At 37.0% G+C, this 18,601-nt stretch overlaps 1 protein-coding gene across 12 annotated transcripts in view; it reads right to left on the reverse strand.

The window, feature by feature from the left end:
- CSNK1A1 (casein kinase 1 alpha 1) overlaps positions 1 to 18,601 on the reverse strand; it is a 44,175-nt gene that overhangs the window by 16,442 nt on the left and 9,132 nt on the right. For 7 of the 12 annotated variants that reach the window (XR_004900401.1, XM_028527953.2, XM_028527951.2 and 4 more), the window contains exons 3-5: positions 7,977 to 8,103; positions 4,769 to 4,867; positions 2,370 to 2,453 (exon numbers count right to left, since the gene is read on the reverse strand). Coding sequence is in view for 10 of the 12 variants with exons in the window: in XM_028527953.2 (XP_028383754.1) it covers positions 2,370 to 2,453; positions 4,769 to 4,867; positions 7,977 to 8,103 (310 nt within the window). In the remaining 2 variants the exon portion in view is untranslated. The remainder of the gene's footprint in view (positions 1 to 2,369; positions 2,454 to 4,768; positions 4,868 to 7,976; positions 8,104 to 18,601) is intronic. The other 5 variants (XR_003685620.2, XM_028527958.2, XM_028527955.2 and 2 more) reach the window with 1 other exon arrangement.

The following is an 18,601-nucleotide window of genomic DNA, read 5'->3' on the forward strand; positions in this document are numbered from 1 at the left end:
AACAATGTGATACTTATGTACTTGGTCTAATATTATAAAACAATGAAGACTATATTTTAGTAAAATGTATTGAATAAAGAAAGCTCTCATAGAAGATGAAACTCCTTTCCTAAGCAACTGAGTTACAGGAATATAAGAAAATGTTATAAAACACTAAATAAAGCTCATACTGTTTCTCTTGATATGAATATGGCTTAGTACACAAATGAGCAAAATAAGCAAAATGTATTTATTAAGCAAAACAAAAGTTGTAAACTTAAGCTCTGCAGATTCATATTAAAAATTTAACAAAGGAAAAAATAAACACAAAAGGACACCCAGCTTCAAGGTATTTAAAAAATATCCCTAAGAATTATGAGGATTTTAAAAGTAATGAGAACATAGAATCTCCTTTAAGGGATATTTTCTGAGATTGCTTCCTTTAGTCCTCAAAGCGGAGGAGGAATCGGCTCCAGCATGATTAGGTCTTGACAGCTTCATTCAGGCCTAAGCCTACAATCAGTAGCTCCGTTTGCAATTCAATAACCAGACACTTTCTCACAACTAAAAGACTGCTTTATAAACTGTTCACTAGTTTTTTCCTTCCACAACTCTAAAGGATGAAATCGAATGAAGAAAACAAAACAAAACAAAAACATACAAACACATCTCAATCTTTGGTATCAAAACAAAATATGTACAAAGCAAATTAAATCAGTTTAAAATTTTCTGTTCTTGTAAAAACTGAGTCAGGAAAAGTAATGTCACTGCCAAACAAAGGTATCTTATTTCAAGAGCAAACAATTTAAAGAAAAACTATGTAAATTTTTTTTAATCTCTTGGTAATTCATCGTTTTCTGGTACTATCAAGCTTCTTTAACAGCTCTCTATGCTTTGAATTTTAAAATGAATGTAAACATATAATGGAAGCATGTACACGAAACCGCATGATAACAAGGACACGACACAGTCGAAAATATGTAAAGATAGAATAAACAAGCAAGTCAATATTTAGTTAAGCCACAAGATAATGTATTTTTTATAGGTTTGTAGATTTAAAGAGAGGCCTAATATTTTTGGTGGGTGAAGCTGCTTTTCTGTGGGCTTTAAAGATATGTTCTAAGTATAATTTGTGCCTGTCTTACAGAATGCAGCCTATTCTTCAAAGGCATGTGGAAATAAAGTAATATTGGATATACAGGGTAACGCCATGCAGTAGAGGTGCATTGTCTTCAGAAACACTATTGCCAATTTTAGGTTATATTTGCAGCAAATTATCTCCTAACTGGGGGGGGGGGGGGGGTCACATTCCCCTGCCCTTCCAAAGAATTCACAAGATCACTTTTCCTCACAACCCAGCTAACCTGTAGAGAATATAAAGAATTCAATGCAATTTAATGGAAATATTAAGTGATTATGGTACAAAATGTAGGTAAAACATGTGAATGGATGGATAAGTTGGAAAGTGGCACCAGAACTGCATTAGAATTGCCTCATTACCCACCACCCTCCCTCTTTTTGTAACCTAAATCTAGTAACTACAGTTGGTACTTCTTTGTCTAAGAATAAAAAGAAGTGTAAACTTATGAAACCTTTGTAATGATGGGAAGTGGTCCCTAGAATAATGCTGGACAGTATGGACAAAAGTTAAATGATCACCCTGATCATGCATGTGATAATTAAACTGTAACATATGATTACATAGCAAGTAAAATTTTTTCTTTTTAAATTAGTCATGGCAATACTTTCTTCTCAGTGTATACTAAATTGATAAAGATTCATTCATTTACTCTGGAGCTTCAAAAATTTTACCTGTCATCAGCTTATACTTTAATTTATGTGTTACTAGATGGCAACTGTTTATGTTATTGTTATGTTTAGAATGCAAATTTCTATTTATCTTCTATTTCCAGAGCATACAATGCTTTTTTTTTCCCCATGTTCTCATTGAGGGCAAAAGAGTCGAGGCACAATATATTCACCACACAGCACTGCTGCAGCTGGATTTAGATGTATTTCACGCATTAAGTTCTGCAACTCCAAATACATTTAAAAAAACTAAACAGTCTACCCTCAGTTTATCATCAAGTAAAGAATTTCCATACTAGTCTAACACATCATTTTCTCAAATGGACGCTGGAGATCTAAACATAATCCTGTTTTCATTTAGGTTTTCTCTAAACTTTAGAAGTTTAAGCAAAAGCCACAAAGAAACATCTTAGTAATGTTATGTTTGCCAAGTATGTCTGAATAATGCCAACGTAAGAGGTGCTTGAGCAAGATCTACATTCTCCAGAATTAAAACAAAACAAAAATAATCAAAATAAAACAATAAAAAAGAAAAGCACATGAATTTGGGATTGAGGTTGGAATAGGAGACAGTTTCAGACCTGGTTTAATCCTGAGAAAGATGGGTCCTGAGAAGTACTAACAGTCATGCTTCTTTTCCTCTTCCCCACTGGAGATTCTAAACACTAAACAGACAATAGAGGGTGGCAGTGCATCAAACAGTATTGCTTACATTGCAACAATGGCCGGCGCAGACAGGCAACACCGAGGCATTAGAGAAAGAACAGGGTAGCCAAATGCCATCCTTCTTCCACCAAGCACTGAGCTTTTCAGTTTTCCAAATAAAAATTACATGCTCAAGAACATTTGAATTCTGGAAAATACTCAGGTTTTTAACGCCACTATAATGTGTCACTGTCTGAAACAGGGATAGCAATGGTGACATTTGGCTCTTTAATTTATAAAACCAAAAATGGGGAATTTGGATCTGCAATCTTTAGTACCATAATCTGCCCTTCCCCCAAAAAAGATTGTATAGGGGGAAAAAATCTTCAGTAAGGAAGAGGTAGAAGGCATTTAGTCACCTTAAAATTTATTTTCATAAGCATGCATGGCTAATTACTGGCAGAGATGAGCAAATTCACTAAGGCTGGAGTGGCTACTCCTAAACATCAAATTCAGAACAATTTTCAAAATAAGAATTTGACTTCAAAAATCAACCTCGAAAGCCCCCCCCAAACTTTGTTTTCCAATAAATAGAAAACTACTGGAACAAGCTGACCAAAGAATCCAGTCTCATACAACTGGCATTTTTGAAACTACAATACAGAAAACACTAAAAACCAACTACATAAACAAAACACTAATCTAAAATGTTCAAGAACAACATTTAGAATTTGAGTCTTAGTTCAAACAGTGCGCTTCTTGCCCTAGGGGCTCTCTGAATCTGTGTAACAGCAAGCAGCTCCACAGTATTCTGTTTAATACCTCTAAAGAGGACACAAAATTCTAAAAAGACTTTCATCACCAGGCAAAATTTGGACTTCCTAACACAACTATGTGATTAACAACTATTTTTAAAGGCGGAGGGGAGAAGCAAAGAGGTATTATATAGGCCATCATTTAATTTTAAGGCATAAACTATGTTCTGCAACGTCAACACACAGAATAGGGATCACATGAGGATAACAGATCTTAAGTGGGGGAAAAAATGGGAAGGAGGAAGCTGGAAAAATGGCCAAAAGATTAGGGTCAAACTGACAAAATTGCCCCAAAATTAAGACCGGCATTTTTTTTTCCGATTAAATTACCAGGTTTTGCGATAACAATTAAGAACCTGGATGCTTCAAAGAAAGAAGCTACATAGTATTTTTTAAAAAGATGCAATTTGGGAATGGCAAGATAAGTTATATGTAGATTTAAACACATTTAAAAAAAATATTTAGCTCAGTTTTCAACAACAAAAAAAAACTTAATTTCCTAGAACTTGGTCAGACCAACATTAATGTCTCACACATTAACAAATAACACCAGTTCTAATGGTAATAGCTCCAAGTTGGCATTCATACAGGCAAACAAAGGTAAACATTTATAGCTAGACCTAAAAACACCAAACATTTCCTAACAGTTTAATAAAAACAAATGGGAATCTTCCATCCAAAACATAACAAAACAAAAAAACATAAAAAAACCCCAAAAAGTCCCCAAGTTGTCCTGAAGTTGAGAATTCCTATCAGATCATTAGAGCATAATATGCTTAGTGCATTGCCAATGCTGCCTGTCTGCCCGAGCTCAACAATGAATCAATTGATAAATAAAGCAATTCACTCAATACACTAATCATTGCAGAAAAAATTTCAACACAATTAGTTTCTAACTGCAATCATGCGTCACTAGCTAAAAACCCAATCATCCCATAAAGTTCAACCATTTTGAGACCCCAACGAACACTAATTTAGTTGTATGAATGTTCATTTCACTTAATATCTTCTTTTGAAAGGGGAGGGGATGAAGAACCCACCCAACTCATCACCCAAGAAACTGTCAACTACTTCCGAAACCGGCCCAAAGGTTTATTCTTTTGAATACACAAATCCAAGGACTGAAGAATTCTCATTATCAACCATGCTCAGTCAGCAAATGTTAACACCATGGTGACAGGTAGGTCAGTGGTTCCCACACTGGCACAAGCACATATGATTAAAAAAATAACTAAAACTGTTCAACAGTTAAGTAACAGATGATCATATTTCACTATAAAGCCCTTGGGAATTTTATACTTCCGTAAAGATAACTAACCTTGGTTGGGTAAGTTGGAGAGAATTTATTTCAAGTTACTAAGTTAATAGAGTTAGCTGATTATCCTTCTAGTACAATCTTTAAAAGCAATTATCAACAGCAAATTAAATTCACTATGACTTTTTGAAGATCAAAAGTTTACCAAAGCAATTCTTGAAGTTTTCTACTCTTTGTTCTTTCATGCAAATAACATTTGACTAACCTTATTACAGTGACGCCCAATACCCATTAGGAAGTTATCTGGTTTAATGTCTCTGTGTATAAAATTCTTTGTATGCACATATTCAATTCTACTGATCATCTGGGGAAAGAGAAAGAAGGGGAGAGATAATTAAATTAAGTCATCTGAATTTAGTAATAAAAGAAAGCAAGACATTACTTATCAATTACTTCAATATCTCAATTATTTTTCCAAGATCACAGGTATATTTTAATAACTTTATAGTTCACAAAGACAGTGTAAGACAAAATTAAATGAAAAGGGCAATCAGGCTCTCCATTTATCTCCAGACTCATGGATATCCAAGCATAAACTCACATCCTTTGGCTTGTTCTCCCAATACTAAAGATTTAAATAAGGCAGCATCCAGCCCAACAAGAACTGGTGTTGGCAATTTTTAAATTGCAAAAGCAATAAATTTAGAATTGTTTCCATTATTGCAATCATTATATAAAGTAAAAACCAAATCATTACTTTTTACCCCCAATCCCATGTCCCCTGAGGTAATCTGTGTTAAAACAGCCTGGTAGTACCCAGATCTATTCCTACGCTCATATACATACACACATCAACTCAGACATATACTGTAGAATAAGGGGTGCTGATCAATTGACAAATATAGCTATAAGTTGTTATTGTTTTAAATGGAAATAGAAGAATTTTATTTACTTTATTCTTGTTTGCTTGTTTTTAATTACACATATCCAAAACACTCCTGAAGTTCGCAGCATAGAGAGTAAGAATATAATTTTTACATAAATGAGGAGCTACACATGCTGGGTTTCCTTTGTTTTGCATGTTTTTGAACTCCCCATTTTTTCTCCACACTTATAAATCATATATATTAAAAAAATGAATAGTAAACATGTCATTCTGCCAAGTTTTTCCTGAAGATTCTGCGAAGTCAAATGAAGTAAGCCTTAGCATTCTTTTTAATGGCTACAAATATTTTATGGTATAGATGAAGTTTCCACCAATCACCCCCAACCTACAACATCCCCATTGTTTCCAGTATTTCCCCACTGTAAGAGGTAAGGCTACCAATAAATCTAAATATAGCCTGCCTACTAGTGCTTTTATTTCCATAAACTCCAAGTACCCCTCAATTACAGGGAGAGTTGCTGGACTGAAAGGTATTATTTTTTCATTTTGATAGGTGCCTTTCAAAAAGGTTACTAACAATTCGTTTTTCCACTAGGAACATTTAAGAGTATTCTTTTCCTCACTAGTGAAGTGATTTCAGTTTTTTCTCAATTTTTCATATTTGACAGTTATTACCTCACTTGTGCTTCCCTAATACTTAGTTTGGAAATCTGCTCATCTGTACTGACCATTCCAATCTTCTATTCTATAAACTGTCAATATATGTATTTTTATACATTATTCTTTTGACTTGTTCTTGTCAGTTTTTCAAAACTCATCTTTTAACTGTTTATGGTATCTCTTTCAAAATAGTTTTAATTTTCAAATGATGGAATATGCCTACCTTTTCTGTAAGATACTTAGAAACTGTATCTAACCATGTCTTCCATATCCAATGACTGCCAACACTGTTTTTCTCCCCAAGTGTTCTTGCTCTTTCAGTACTATGTGTCAAGATTCTATTTTGTATTTGTCCCCCTTTCTCCAGACCTTTTATTACCATGGATATAAATATTCTAAATCTTAGTAGGCTTAGCTTGAGAAATGTCTCCTGACACTGAATCTGTAATCTCTGACTTAAACTATTCATGCTCTCAAGGAGGTAAATGTGCATGCCAAATACCACTTTAAATACAGCAGCAACTTGTGCATTAAGGAAGTAAAACAAAACATTTGGCTCACTTAATGCACACACTTGTCCTAGCTAAATAATACCCATCATTAAACTATGATTCTTCACTCACTGGGAAAATGACAGTTACCGGCACAAACTACAGATTACTTTAAGGGCTGCCTATCGTCTACAGAGCAACTTAGCTGCCACCTTCTAGAACAGATGTTTTCCTGCAATCCTGAATTACATTCTTTCTCCCTCATGACCAGTGTACCCAGAATAGACTTTTACCACATTTTCCTCTGCTAAACTCCAAACTCCTAGAAAGAAGGGACTAGTTATGTTTCCCTATGCCCCTCTTCCTAGCGCTACCTAATTACAGTAGATGCCCTAAATAAATACATGCCAATGTGTTACTGATCCTACAGAATATAAAACTTTTATCAGGATTCACTCACATATTAGTTAAAACTTATTATAAGGTTTTTAACCCTTAAATGTTTGAGTCCCTAATGTTCAACAAGTAAAAACACTAATTTGCTAATATATTAAATTTAGGGAATATCAGGTGCTGATTACCAAAAAAAATGAACATTACTTTCTAATCCTTTAAATGTAAGCTTCCTAAAATTCCACCTCAAATGTTACTTTTATTACCTCATTTTACTTTATGATATCTGATCTAAATTTTAAAAATGTTTTTCTCTTCCACAGCATTTTTATAAACACTGAGTTAACTTGAATCATTTCAACATTTTCCTGCCCTTAAAGGGATTGTGACCAAAATTTAAAATGATAAATTCCTTGACATTTACATACTACCTTTTACTGTATTATCTGTTTCCTCAAGGTTTATTCTCTGACCTCATTCTCCCATCTTAGTTGTTTAAAACAAATCTTCTTTTGATAAAGGAAAACTCTAAGCTCTGGCTTTAAAACATTTTAATCTAACCTCTAGCCAACACATGAATTGAATTCATGACATCTCCAAAACTTTTGATTTTGTTTAGATACTACCAATGGCTGAATTTTCTATTGCTTCAAAAAACTTCCATTTGGTCAAAATTTCCTTCTTGATTAAATTATTTCAGTGCTTTATTTTCCTCATGTACTCTGAACCTTTCTTCAAACAATCTTATAAGGAAACTTCCTATATTTAACACTAAAACAAATACACTGCCTCTGATAAAGTAAGCCTGGAAACTACTAGTCTACAGGTGAGTAATTAACCAATACAATCTGTTTTTGCACTATACCCACCATTAAACATCTGTAAGTCATTACCAGAGTAGAATGCCTGAATGAGTACACCCTGCTATTTTATCTTTCTTTGCTGATCCTAAGGTTAAACAGTGACACATAGGTTTATACACATTTAAATTACAGTCACATGTTGTGTTCTCAAGTTTTAATTCTCATCAAAATTTCACATACCTGGTCAGCTAACATAAGTACAGTTTTCATTGTGAACCTTCTTGAACAGAAATTGAAGAGGTCTTCGAGGCTGGGTCCAAGAAGATCCATGACTAGAACATTGTAGTCTTTTTCCTGGCCATACCACCTAAGGAAAAAAAGGGGAAAAGGAAAATCGAAGGCATTATGAAAAGCTGATTATCACTTAACATCACATTTTAAAAATCTTTTTTTTAAAAGTTGTTGTTCAAGTACAGTTTTCTGCCTTTTATTCCCATCCCAGCCCACGACCCCCCACCAGCCTTCCCCACCAACATTTTAAAAATTCTTAAACCTTAGTAAGTTTTCCCTCTTCCAGTTCAGATGATGAACCCACCAAATGAGCGCACTGCCCAACACAAAATAAGGGTAAGGAGACGTTCCTTTTGTCAGTGACCCCACTGTCCCATTCAGATAGGACTTGCCTGGCAGGCTTAATACTCCTCTTACCAGGGCAGATGAACTCTATACCCATCTGCCGCTCATTCCTGTGCCCTTGAGCAAGTTCCTTAATCCCACCTGGTCTTACTTCCTAATTGAAGAAATGAAGAAGACTATGTCTATCAGTCATTTCAAAAACATAGATCTCTAATATTACATCTCCTGTCCCATTCCCCACCAAATTGTATTTAATAAAAAATAACATGTTCTTAAAAAAACTCACATTTTTTGGCTAAGTTTCAGATTACAGAAAATAATCAGTATCACCATGAAAACAATGCTTGCTTTTGAGAGGAATTTTGTTTTCCTTGCCCCATGCTATATTACTGTGGACGAATAACACACTGTCCACTATAACTCAAGGGACATCTACTGCTAATTTCAGAGACTCCAAGGACTGGGAATCACTGCAATAAATGATTTCAGGTTGCCATGACTATAATTCTGGTAAGAGTACTTTCCTAAAAAATCAACACTACCATTTTTATTTCAAACTTGTGTAGATTACAAATTCTGCTGGGGGGGGCATAAAAAAACCCTGATGAATATTTAAAATGCTTTTAAAAGAAATTTATTTCTAGCCCTGGCTGGCATTGCTCAGTGGATTGAGCTTGGGCTGCAAACCAAAGTGTCGCAGGTTCAATTCCCAGTCAGGGCACATGCCTGGGTTGCAGGCCACGGCCCCCAGCAACAGCACATTGATGTTTGTTTCTCTCTCTCCCTCCCCCCCCTTTCTTTCTCCCTCCCTTCCCTCTCTAAATATAAATAAATAAAATTAAAAAAAAAATTTATTTCTGCCCTGGCTGGTGTGGCCCAGTGGACTGCATACTCAGGACTGAAAAATCACTGGTTCAATTCTCTGTCAGGAGGGCTCGTGCCCCAGTTGCTGGAGAGGTCCCCAGTTGGGGGCATGCAAGTGGCAAACGATCAATATTCCTTCTGCATTTCAATGTTTCTCTTCCTTTCTCCCCCTACTCTAAAAATAAGTTTGTTTGTTGGTTTTTTAAGAAACTTATTTTAAAGCTAGACTGGAGCATTTTCTTTGTTAACTCCAAAAAGATCTGACCAATTATTTATCATATTTGAAAAGTTTGTGTTCTTAAAGTATTTCAAAAACCAGGGCGAAAAAAATCTGTCAAAAACATGAACAAGTATCAGTCCAGTGGGAAACTTAACGCTACTTCTTTTTAAAATTTTTGCTATCATGTTGTTTTGTTGATATGTGTCAATTAATTAAGAGAAAAATCAAGATTAAACCCAAAATATGGTTACATAATATTTTTTAAAGATTTTATTTATTTTTAGAGAGAGGGTAAGGGAGTGAGAAAGAGAGAGAGAGAAACATCAATGTGTGGTTGCCTCTCATGTGGCCCCTACAAGGGACCTGGCCTGCAACCCAGGCATGTGCCCTGATGGGGAATCAAACCAGTGACCCTTTGGTTCACAGGCTGGCACTCAGTCCACTGAGCCACACCAGCCAGGGCAGTTAATTAATATTTTAATAATTCTATTTTCTACAAGTTGACTGGTCATTTTGAGAAAGCACCTGGTCGGTCCCAAACCAAGCTCTTGGTTATAACCCCAGGGGGACAAAAAACTCTCTGGACACCGGCTTTTGTATTGGTCCCACTGAAGACATGGCAGGACTTTCTCATGGTGGGACGGACAGAGATGGGACACTGGAAATCCGGAGAGCAGCCTCTACTTCCACATGACTAAACCATGCCACACCACAAGCTCCCATGTGTGGATCCCTGGAATGCTTTCCTTGTGATCCCATGGAAGAGCCTAATTTCCACAGACAAAAGAACTAGGCCCAGCAAGTTCATGTTCCTTTCTACACTTTAGCTTCAACTGTTTTTGAGAATTACCCCACAGACATGATACGTGATTTACTGCCGCCAAACATACAAAGTGAATTCATTTCACTGTAGAAAAAGGTATCTTGTTAGGAAAGAGTTTCTGCCTAACCTTCTAGAAAGCCTGCCTACTAGCCTAAAAGCAACAGATGTGTGACTGGCAGAAATTGTTCTGTCTGTACAGTACCCAGAACTGTGTAAGCCCTCACTTAACATCATCAACAACAGGTTGTGACTTTATAAGTGAATCAAGCAAAACAAAATGTAATGACAAAAATTTCACCACAGGCTAGTTGATATAGTTTCTTCCTCATCTCTTCAACGTTTTAACAAAATGACACTGAACAAAATGTTACTCCAGAACCTGCTGTGCAAGGATGCTCTGTAATTTTCTCTCTTCCATCCTTATTTTCCATATGGGAATTCAACACTTTACATTTATTCAAACATTTACTTGGAAGAAAAGCTTGCAGTGGTGAAATGGGAAGATGTGGATAAAACATAAATAATTGAACAGGTTATGTTCTCCTTACCTTTCCCCCACCTTTTCCTCTCCCATTACTTAATGGCAGAGGCAAATCCATGCTAGAGAACTGTGAGAAACTTCAAAATCAGTCCTTGCCACTATAAATACCTAGTAATAAGAGTTATAGCAAATATTTAATATAAATTTAATTTATCCAGGTTATTAAAAAAGAGAAATTATTCTACACAAGAATACCAAATCGAGAAAGAGTGACGGTAGTGAGAGGAAGGCACAATGTCAAAGGTGAAAGGGAAAGCACACATCACTCTCGTGAAGACCACATTTCATCTCTTTATCAGATCTGCACCAACGGCTCACCGACAAAGCTACAATAAACACGCAAACTTTACAACCATCCAAGCCCAAGTCCAAACCCAAAATGTAAAGAACAGAAATTCATACTTCATATCTTCATGCAATCAATTACACAATTTCACAAAGCACATTTTGAGAAGTCATCTGCAAAATAAGCGTTAATGGACTACTCTTATGATAATAATTAGAAACCAGAATCAGATGAATTCAAAAAACACACTTTTTTAAAAACGAAGGTTTTGGTTTGCACCTTTTCTCCTTTTATTTTCCTAAGTGTTTAAGACATAGCTACCTACTATTCTCAAGGTGAAGAAGTGATCCACAAAGAAACAGCTAAAAAATGTTTCCAAGGCATTCTTCTCCATGGAACAACCATGCATTTTTCTAAAACAATCAGATCTTTGTCCCATGTAGACTGATACTGTTAACTCCTTAAAAAGGACAGGTGTTTCTAACGTTCATACTTCCTTTTGGTCTCAAGAAATATACAATATAGCTTATTTCTCTAAACCTAACACCTCATATCCTCCCCATCTGTGCTCTCCACCTGTCTAATTTACCCAGACATTATTACACACAGATTAGAAGCCAGGAACAGTCTTCTGCTTATCCAAACCCTACTTACTCAGTTTCTACCTTTACCTCTTATGTGTCCCACTTCTATTGTGAGAGCTTCTCACTGTTACAAAGAGAGGTACCTTAAGGTCTGAAGAATATGCTAAGAGAAGGCAAGGTCCCCTCGCCCTTTGTTCTGATCTCCTTCCCCCTAAACTACATCCAAACTAAATCTAGTTTAAAAATTAAGACACACACAAAAACACAAATGTTAGATGACACATTCACAAGTCACTGAGGCCAACAAAAATGTTAACGGAATTCATAAGACCAAAAGAACATGGGAACTACATTTGTCCAAAGAAGCCTCATGAAAATGACCTATTGTTACAGGTCAGATCCTGAAGGAGGGACAATTTACTGAAAGGGAAGGTAGAAAAGGGCATGCCTGGCAGGGGCAAGAACAGATCTAAAGAAAGGAGAGTCAAAGTCATTGGTAGTTTCAGCCTATATTATACACTCTCGAGTGCCAGGCTGAAGAGCTTTTCAATTCTCTAAATAATTGGGGGAATTACCAAAAGTGTGGCTGGGGCATAATATAATTAAGCCAGTATTTCAGAGTAGCCTTGGCATCAGTATGCAACATGAAAATAGGAAGTAGGGGAAGGAATAACAATGACATGGGGACCTATCACAAGTGTTATATTATGGCTGGAGATCTGAGGCTAGGGGTTTCTTTTTGAGAAATCTCTTTATAAAAATGAAAATGTCTTAGAAAAGAAATGACTGAAATAAAGTATTTTTAAGTATTGCTATCCAAAAACAACAAATCACTATATGTATGTGGTTCAGATTAAAGCATTCAATTATGTTCTATTCCTATGATTAGTACAACAATAACAGATAACAATGTATTTGTTTATTGTAGGTACTCCCCCCTCCAGACTATGGACTTCAGAGTGTCTTGTTCACAACTCTGTATTCCCAGCATCCAGCACAATGCTTTACATATTGGAAATGCTCAGTTAACATTTGCTAAATGAAAGAATGAAAAGCCAAATAGGAGGCTGTAAAATAGTAAGTGCTTGATTTGACAGATAAAGAAAACAAAAGAGGGAATTCGAAACACTGCATTGAAAGTTTCAAGTCAACAGCAAGCACCTACTCATCTTTGATTCAAATAAGCCACAAATTACAAAAGTTTAAAAATGACAGTTTTAATAGGTAAATATATTTTCCTATGCCATCTTTAGGTCAATGTCAGTCTTCACTGAACAAGTAAAAAGTATAAACACTGATTCAGTGCTATAATATACCCATTTTCATAGCATCTACATGTTCAAGACACTGTCTTAAACTTATTCTTAACAAGACATCATCTAACTTTTATGTTCCTTTTTATGAGGGTAGAAAATAAGGACCTGGACCTCCGGCAAGATGGAGGAATAGGTGGACGCACTGTACCTCCTCGCACAACCAAGATTAGAACAACAATAATTTACAGACAGAATAACACCCAGAACTGACAGAGGATTTATCTGAATGGAAGTCGGACAGCCAAGAAGTTGAAGTAGACCTGTACATCCAGACTGGTAGGAGAAGACGAGCCGGGCGGGTGCGGGGCTGGCGCGGGTCGGCAGAGCGCAGAGGTTGGGGAAAATTTGGCACGAAATCGGCGCAACAGCCATCCGGGGCGCAAGAACGCAGCGGTGATCCCTGAGTACACAAGCTGCGGCTGGGGGACCCAGTGAGGCAGCAATTGTGGACCAGGGCAGAGCTCGAAGCCCAGGATCCCAAAGAAGTGTCTGAGCCCAGGAGAACGGAACTACCGCCACTGTTCCCTCCCGTCCCCGCTCCCGCCCCCACATATAACGTCACAATCTAGCAACTGGGGTGCCCAGCCCCGGTGAACACCTAAGGCTCTGCCCCACACCGTAACAAGAGCGACCAGACCGGGGGGAAAAAAAAAGGAGAGACAGGGAAAGACATGTTTCCAACAGAACAGATCAGTCCTCCAGGACTCGTCCTTTTGAGTGACCAAGAAATAGCCAATCTATCAGATGCACAGTTCAAAACACTGGTGATCAGAAAGCTCACGGAATTGGTTGATTTTGGGCACAAATTAGATGAAAGGATGCAGGTTACCATAAAAGAGATGCAGGAAGATACGCAGAGGAGAGTCAATAGTGAAAGGAAGGAAATCTGAGTCTCAAAACAATACAGTGGACCAGAAGGAAGATAGACTCAACCAAGCAGGAAAGCATGATGAAATAAGAATTCAAAAAAACGAGGAAAAGCTTACGAGCATCCAGGACACCTTTAAACGTTCCAACATCCGAATTATAGGGGTACCAGAATGGGAAGGGGAAAAGCAACAAATTGAGCACGTATTTGAACAAATAATAAAGAACTTCCCCAATCTGGCAAAGGGAACGGTCTTCCAAGAAATCCAAGAAGCTCAGAGAGCCCCAAAGAAGTTGGACCCAAGAAGGAACACACCAAGGCACATCATAATTACATTAGCCAAGGTAAAAACGAAGGAGAGAATCCTAGAAGCAGCAAGAGATAAGGGGACAGTCACCTACAAAGGAGTTCCCATCAGACTGTCAGCTGATTTCTCCAAAGAGACCTTACAGGCAAGAAGGGGCTGGAAAGAAATATTCCAAGTCATGAAAGACAAGGACCTACATCCCAGATTGCTCTATCCAGCAAAGCTCTCATTTAGAATGGAAGGGAAGATAAAGTGCTTTTCAGATAAGGTCAAGTTAAAGGAATTCATCATCACCAAGCCCTTATTTTATGAAATGCTAAAAGGACTTATCTAAAAAAAGAAGATAAAGAAAAGATATATAGTAAAAGGACAGCAAACTCACAATTGATTAACAACCACACCTAAAGCAAAACCAAAAGAAACTAAGTAAACAACTAGAACAGGAGCAGAACCACAGAAATGGAGGGCACATGGAGGGTTAGCAGCAGGGGGGTGGGAGGAGGAGAGAGGGGGAAAAGGTATAGAGAATAAGTAGCATAGAATGTAGGTTGAAAATAGATAGGGGAAGGGCAAGAATAGTACGGGAAATGTAGAAGCTAAAGAACTCATAAGTATGACACATGGACATGAACTAAAGGGGGGGAACATGGGTGGGAGAGGGGGTACAGGGTGGAGGGGAGAGAAGGGGGGAATGGGACAACTGTAATAGCATAATCAATAAAATATATTTGAAAAAAATTAAAAATGAAAAAAAGAAAAAGAAAAGAAGGACCTGGTCTAGCACAATCTTGTTGAACTCTAAGAACTAGCTCAAGCTCCCCTTTTAGGTTGCTATTGCTAACAGTTCCAGCCACCTGGTTCTATTTTGCTATGTTCCTTTTAATGTTCCCATACATTTAGTATTTACGGGCACCATCATTACGCTGCAATCTGGGATCAAACCCATAACCCAGGTCATGCGCCCAGACCAGGAATCAAACCCACAACCTTCTGGTGTACAGGATAACACTCCAACCAACTAAGACACCTGGCTGGGCTATTTGTACCATTCTTAACAGTATGATTTTGCCATTTATAATGGAAATATAGTCTTAAAGCTATAGATAGCCCTTCCTCCCATCCTTAAACAGTGCCCAACTTACCATGAGCCAAAGAAATTACCTTCAGGCAATTCTTGTTTATTATGTCCTATACCACTCTTTCTATTTTTTACTGTAATGATGTCATGTTGGCTTCTTTTCTTTCTTTTTTTTTGATGTGTGTGTTTGTATGTTGTGGTTAACAATTCATTTATAGCAGTTAAAGGCAGTTCCTTATCCTACTCCCTTCCTAAATTACCAGGGTCCAGCAGTAAGGCATCCTTACCCATAACACACAGCCACCTATTGTTAAGCTAAGTTCTTGAGTCTCTAAAATCACCAGGCCTTCTGGTACTGCAGTCATTTGTTGATTACTTCTCGAAGCTGCAGCAGAGATCTATAAACTTGAGTCTCAGACACTGTAACCTCTACCTAGCAATACTTTTTAAGCTCTACCTTATTAACAACATCCATCATGAAAACATAACCAATAATGCAAGACAAGTTCGACACCGTTTTGATTCAGTCTAAATGTGAGTTAACTCCTGGTTTTCTACTGGGTTTTTCACCTCTTGTATGTGCCCTGACCAGGAAATCAACCTGCGACCTTTTGCTTCGTGGGATGACACCCAACCAACTGAGCCACACTGGTCAGGGCTGTTCAACCTTTTTAACTGGCTGATTTTCTCACCTTCATAATCTCACACTTCTGGGGAGACATTAACAAGCATGAAATACTAACTTAAAATTGAACAAGACTAGGAAGGGAAAGAAAAGAAATACTGGAACTCCACAACTGAGACCAATCCTGCATCAAATGTATTTAAGTCACAACTACTAAGAACTTGTGTTATGAGGGTTGGAGCAACTCACTCTACACTAAGAGCTCTTAAATCTTTTGGGTGCCATGGGACCCTCCCCCCCAGTTTCACTGCCTAATGAGGCCTATGATCCCTTTCTCAGAATGTTTTAAATTTGTAAAGTAAAATACACAGAATTATAAAGGAAACCTATGGAAATCCAGCTACTATAAAATTACCTAAAATCAGTTTTGATATAGTAATATACATGCAATTTATTAATGCATTAAGTAATAAAGTATAGGGGGCAGGTCTAATGAGTACTATAATTTTGAAGTAGTGATGTCTGTAAACAATATTTCGAGATACTCATAACAGTGTGGCATGAAAATATCTGTGACTTGTATTGGTGACACAGAGCCATAGGTATGCTTAGCTGGGGTTTCTTGCATACATTTATAATAGAAATAATAGATTTAGCTAGAGAGTCATAAAAATAAAGATGTAAATTTTTTCTTATCCAAATTCAATGACCTCTTGGAAAGTGGGGGTTGAGGATATCTTTGAACCATGTTAGAAATTCATGCTCTAAACTGACTTTTAAGGTACTTAAATAGACTGCAGAATAAGACCTAAAATTCGGGTACCATGTGCTATCTATGTATTTGCACAGAACACTCTCAACTAGAATGATTCATTTTTCTCCTTCATCCTGACCCTTCTAATTGTAGCTACTAATCCTTTGCTCACAATATATAATCCCTCAGATCCTTTAATTATGCTGCAACATTCTCATTTCTCAGTTTCCCTGTTCTTTGCTTGCCCTCTGCCTTCAAAGATATATATAAATGTTCCTTATAAAAACACAAAAACATGCTGTGACACATATCACTATACACTACTAAAGCTACTATTCATTTACCCATTCAATATATATGTTGAGTAAGAAAACAAAAAAGGAAGATGGGTGGGTGGGGGTTAGGAGCTTATCTGAGGCTTGGCATTCACAAGAAACAAAGTAGCCAGTAGCCACCATGGCTGATACATAATGAGACAAGATCATCTTATTTTCTCCTTTATGAATTAACTTCTTAAAACCTAGTTTATACCTGCCAACTTATTCTCATTTTTTTCTCGGTTCCCAGTAAAATGGTTATCATGCTCATCATACTACCCAAAATTATATTTCAAAGATCACAAGTTAACTGATTTTTGTCAGTCTTTGTTGTCACTGCTCTAACACTGGTAGTGGGAGCACTGGAGACAGCGTGTGGAGAACCAGGCGCTTCAAGGGGATACAAGTATTAAAATATCGCTTCCACTAACAAATGGACAGTATATCTATAATTTTCACTATACTAATTATGAAGGCTTGGTCAAATCTTTTCTAACAGGCAAATACATACACAGAGACAGATAGTATATTAATGGTTGTAACAGGGCTGGCAGAATATGGAGATCAATCATTACTGCACTCAAAGTTTCTTTTAGGGACAATGAAAATATTCTAAAACCAGATTATGGTGGTTACACAACTCTGTACCTATCCTAAAAGCCAATAAAGTGTACACTTGAAATAGATGAAGCTTTATGTATATAAATTACCTCAATAAAACTGTAAAAATCTTCCCCCCAAATCTGCTCCTCCAGTCTGAGTATTTATCAGACACTTATTATGTAGTTGATACTGCAGCTGAAGTGCTACAGACATCTTAAGGTTTAGGAGAACAGATAAATGACAAAAGCAATACAAAAGCAACAATAAGTTACAAAATATAGAGGAGGGAGCAACTTATTCAGAGAAGATAAAAGGGAAGGTTTCCTAGAAAAGTTAGCACCTCAGCTAAATTTTTTAAAGATGCCTGGGTTATTGTGTTACCTTCCTAAATACCATTTCCAGCAGTTCCCTTATGGGTTCATGGAGCCATTTCTCTGCTGTGAAAACCAATGCCCCTACCCCATCATCTTCCAAAATGGGAAAAGTTTTATATATATGAGAAACTCCAAAATCTGGCCTCTGTCAGGTAACTCTTTAATTGTATATACTTAACCCCCCACCCTCAGACCATTTCCTTGACTCAACAGTTATTTACTAAACATCATTATGTAGTGGGCTTCATTTCAGTGAAACCCCAAACCCTTTAAAAATCTCATTTCCTGTCTGTCTCTTGAATGTATATTACCTCTTCCTAAAAACTACCTTCTTTTGCCCTGGTTGGTGTGGTTCAGTGGATTGAGCACCAGCTTGCAAACCAAAAGATCACAGGTTTGATTCCCAGGCAGGGCACATGCCTGGGTTGAGGCTCAGGTTCCCCAGTTGGGGGTGAGTGAGAGGCAACCAACTGATGTATCTCTCGCACATTGCTGTTTTTCTACCTTTTTTCCCTTCCTCCCCTTCTGTCTAAAAAGTAAATAAAATCTTAAAAAAGAGAAAACTGTCTTCTTTTTAACTCCAACAGCCCATTATCCCAATTCTCTTCTCTTGCTTGCCTAACTTTGAATTTCCATTCAGTCCTCATCCTCAACTTACTTTCTCCACTA

This window comes from Phyllostomus discolor, chromosome 13, assembly GCF_004126475.2.
Source record: "Phyllostomus discolor isolate MPI-MPIP mPhyDis1 chromosome 13, mPhyDis1.pri.v3, whole genome shotgun sequence".
NCBI lineage: Eukaryota > Metazoa > Chordata > Mammalia > Chiroptera > Phyllostomidae > Phyllostomus > Phyllostomus discolor.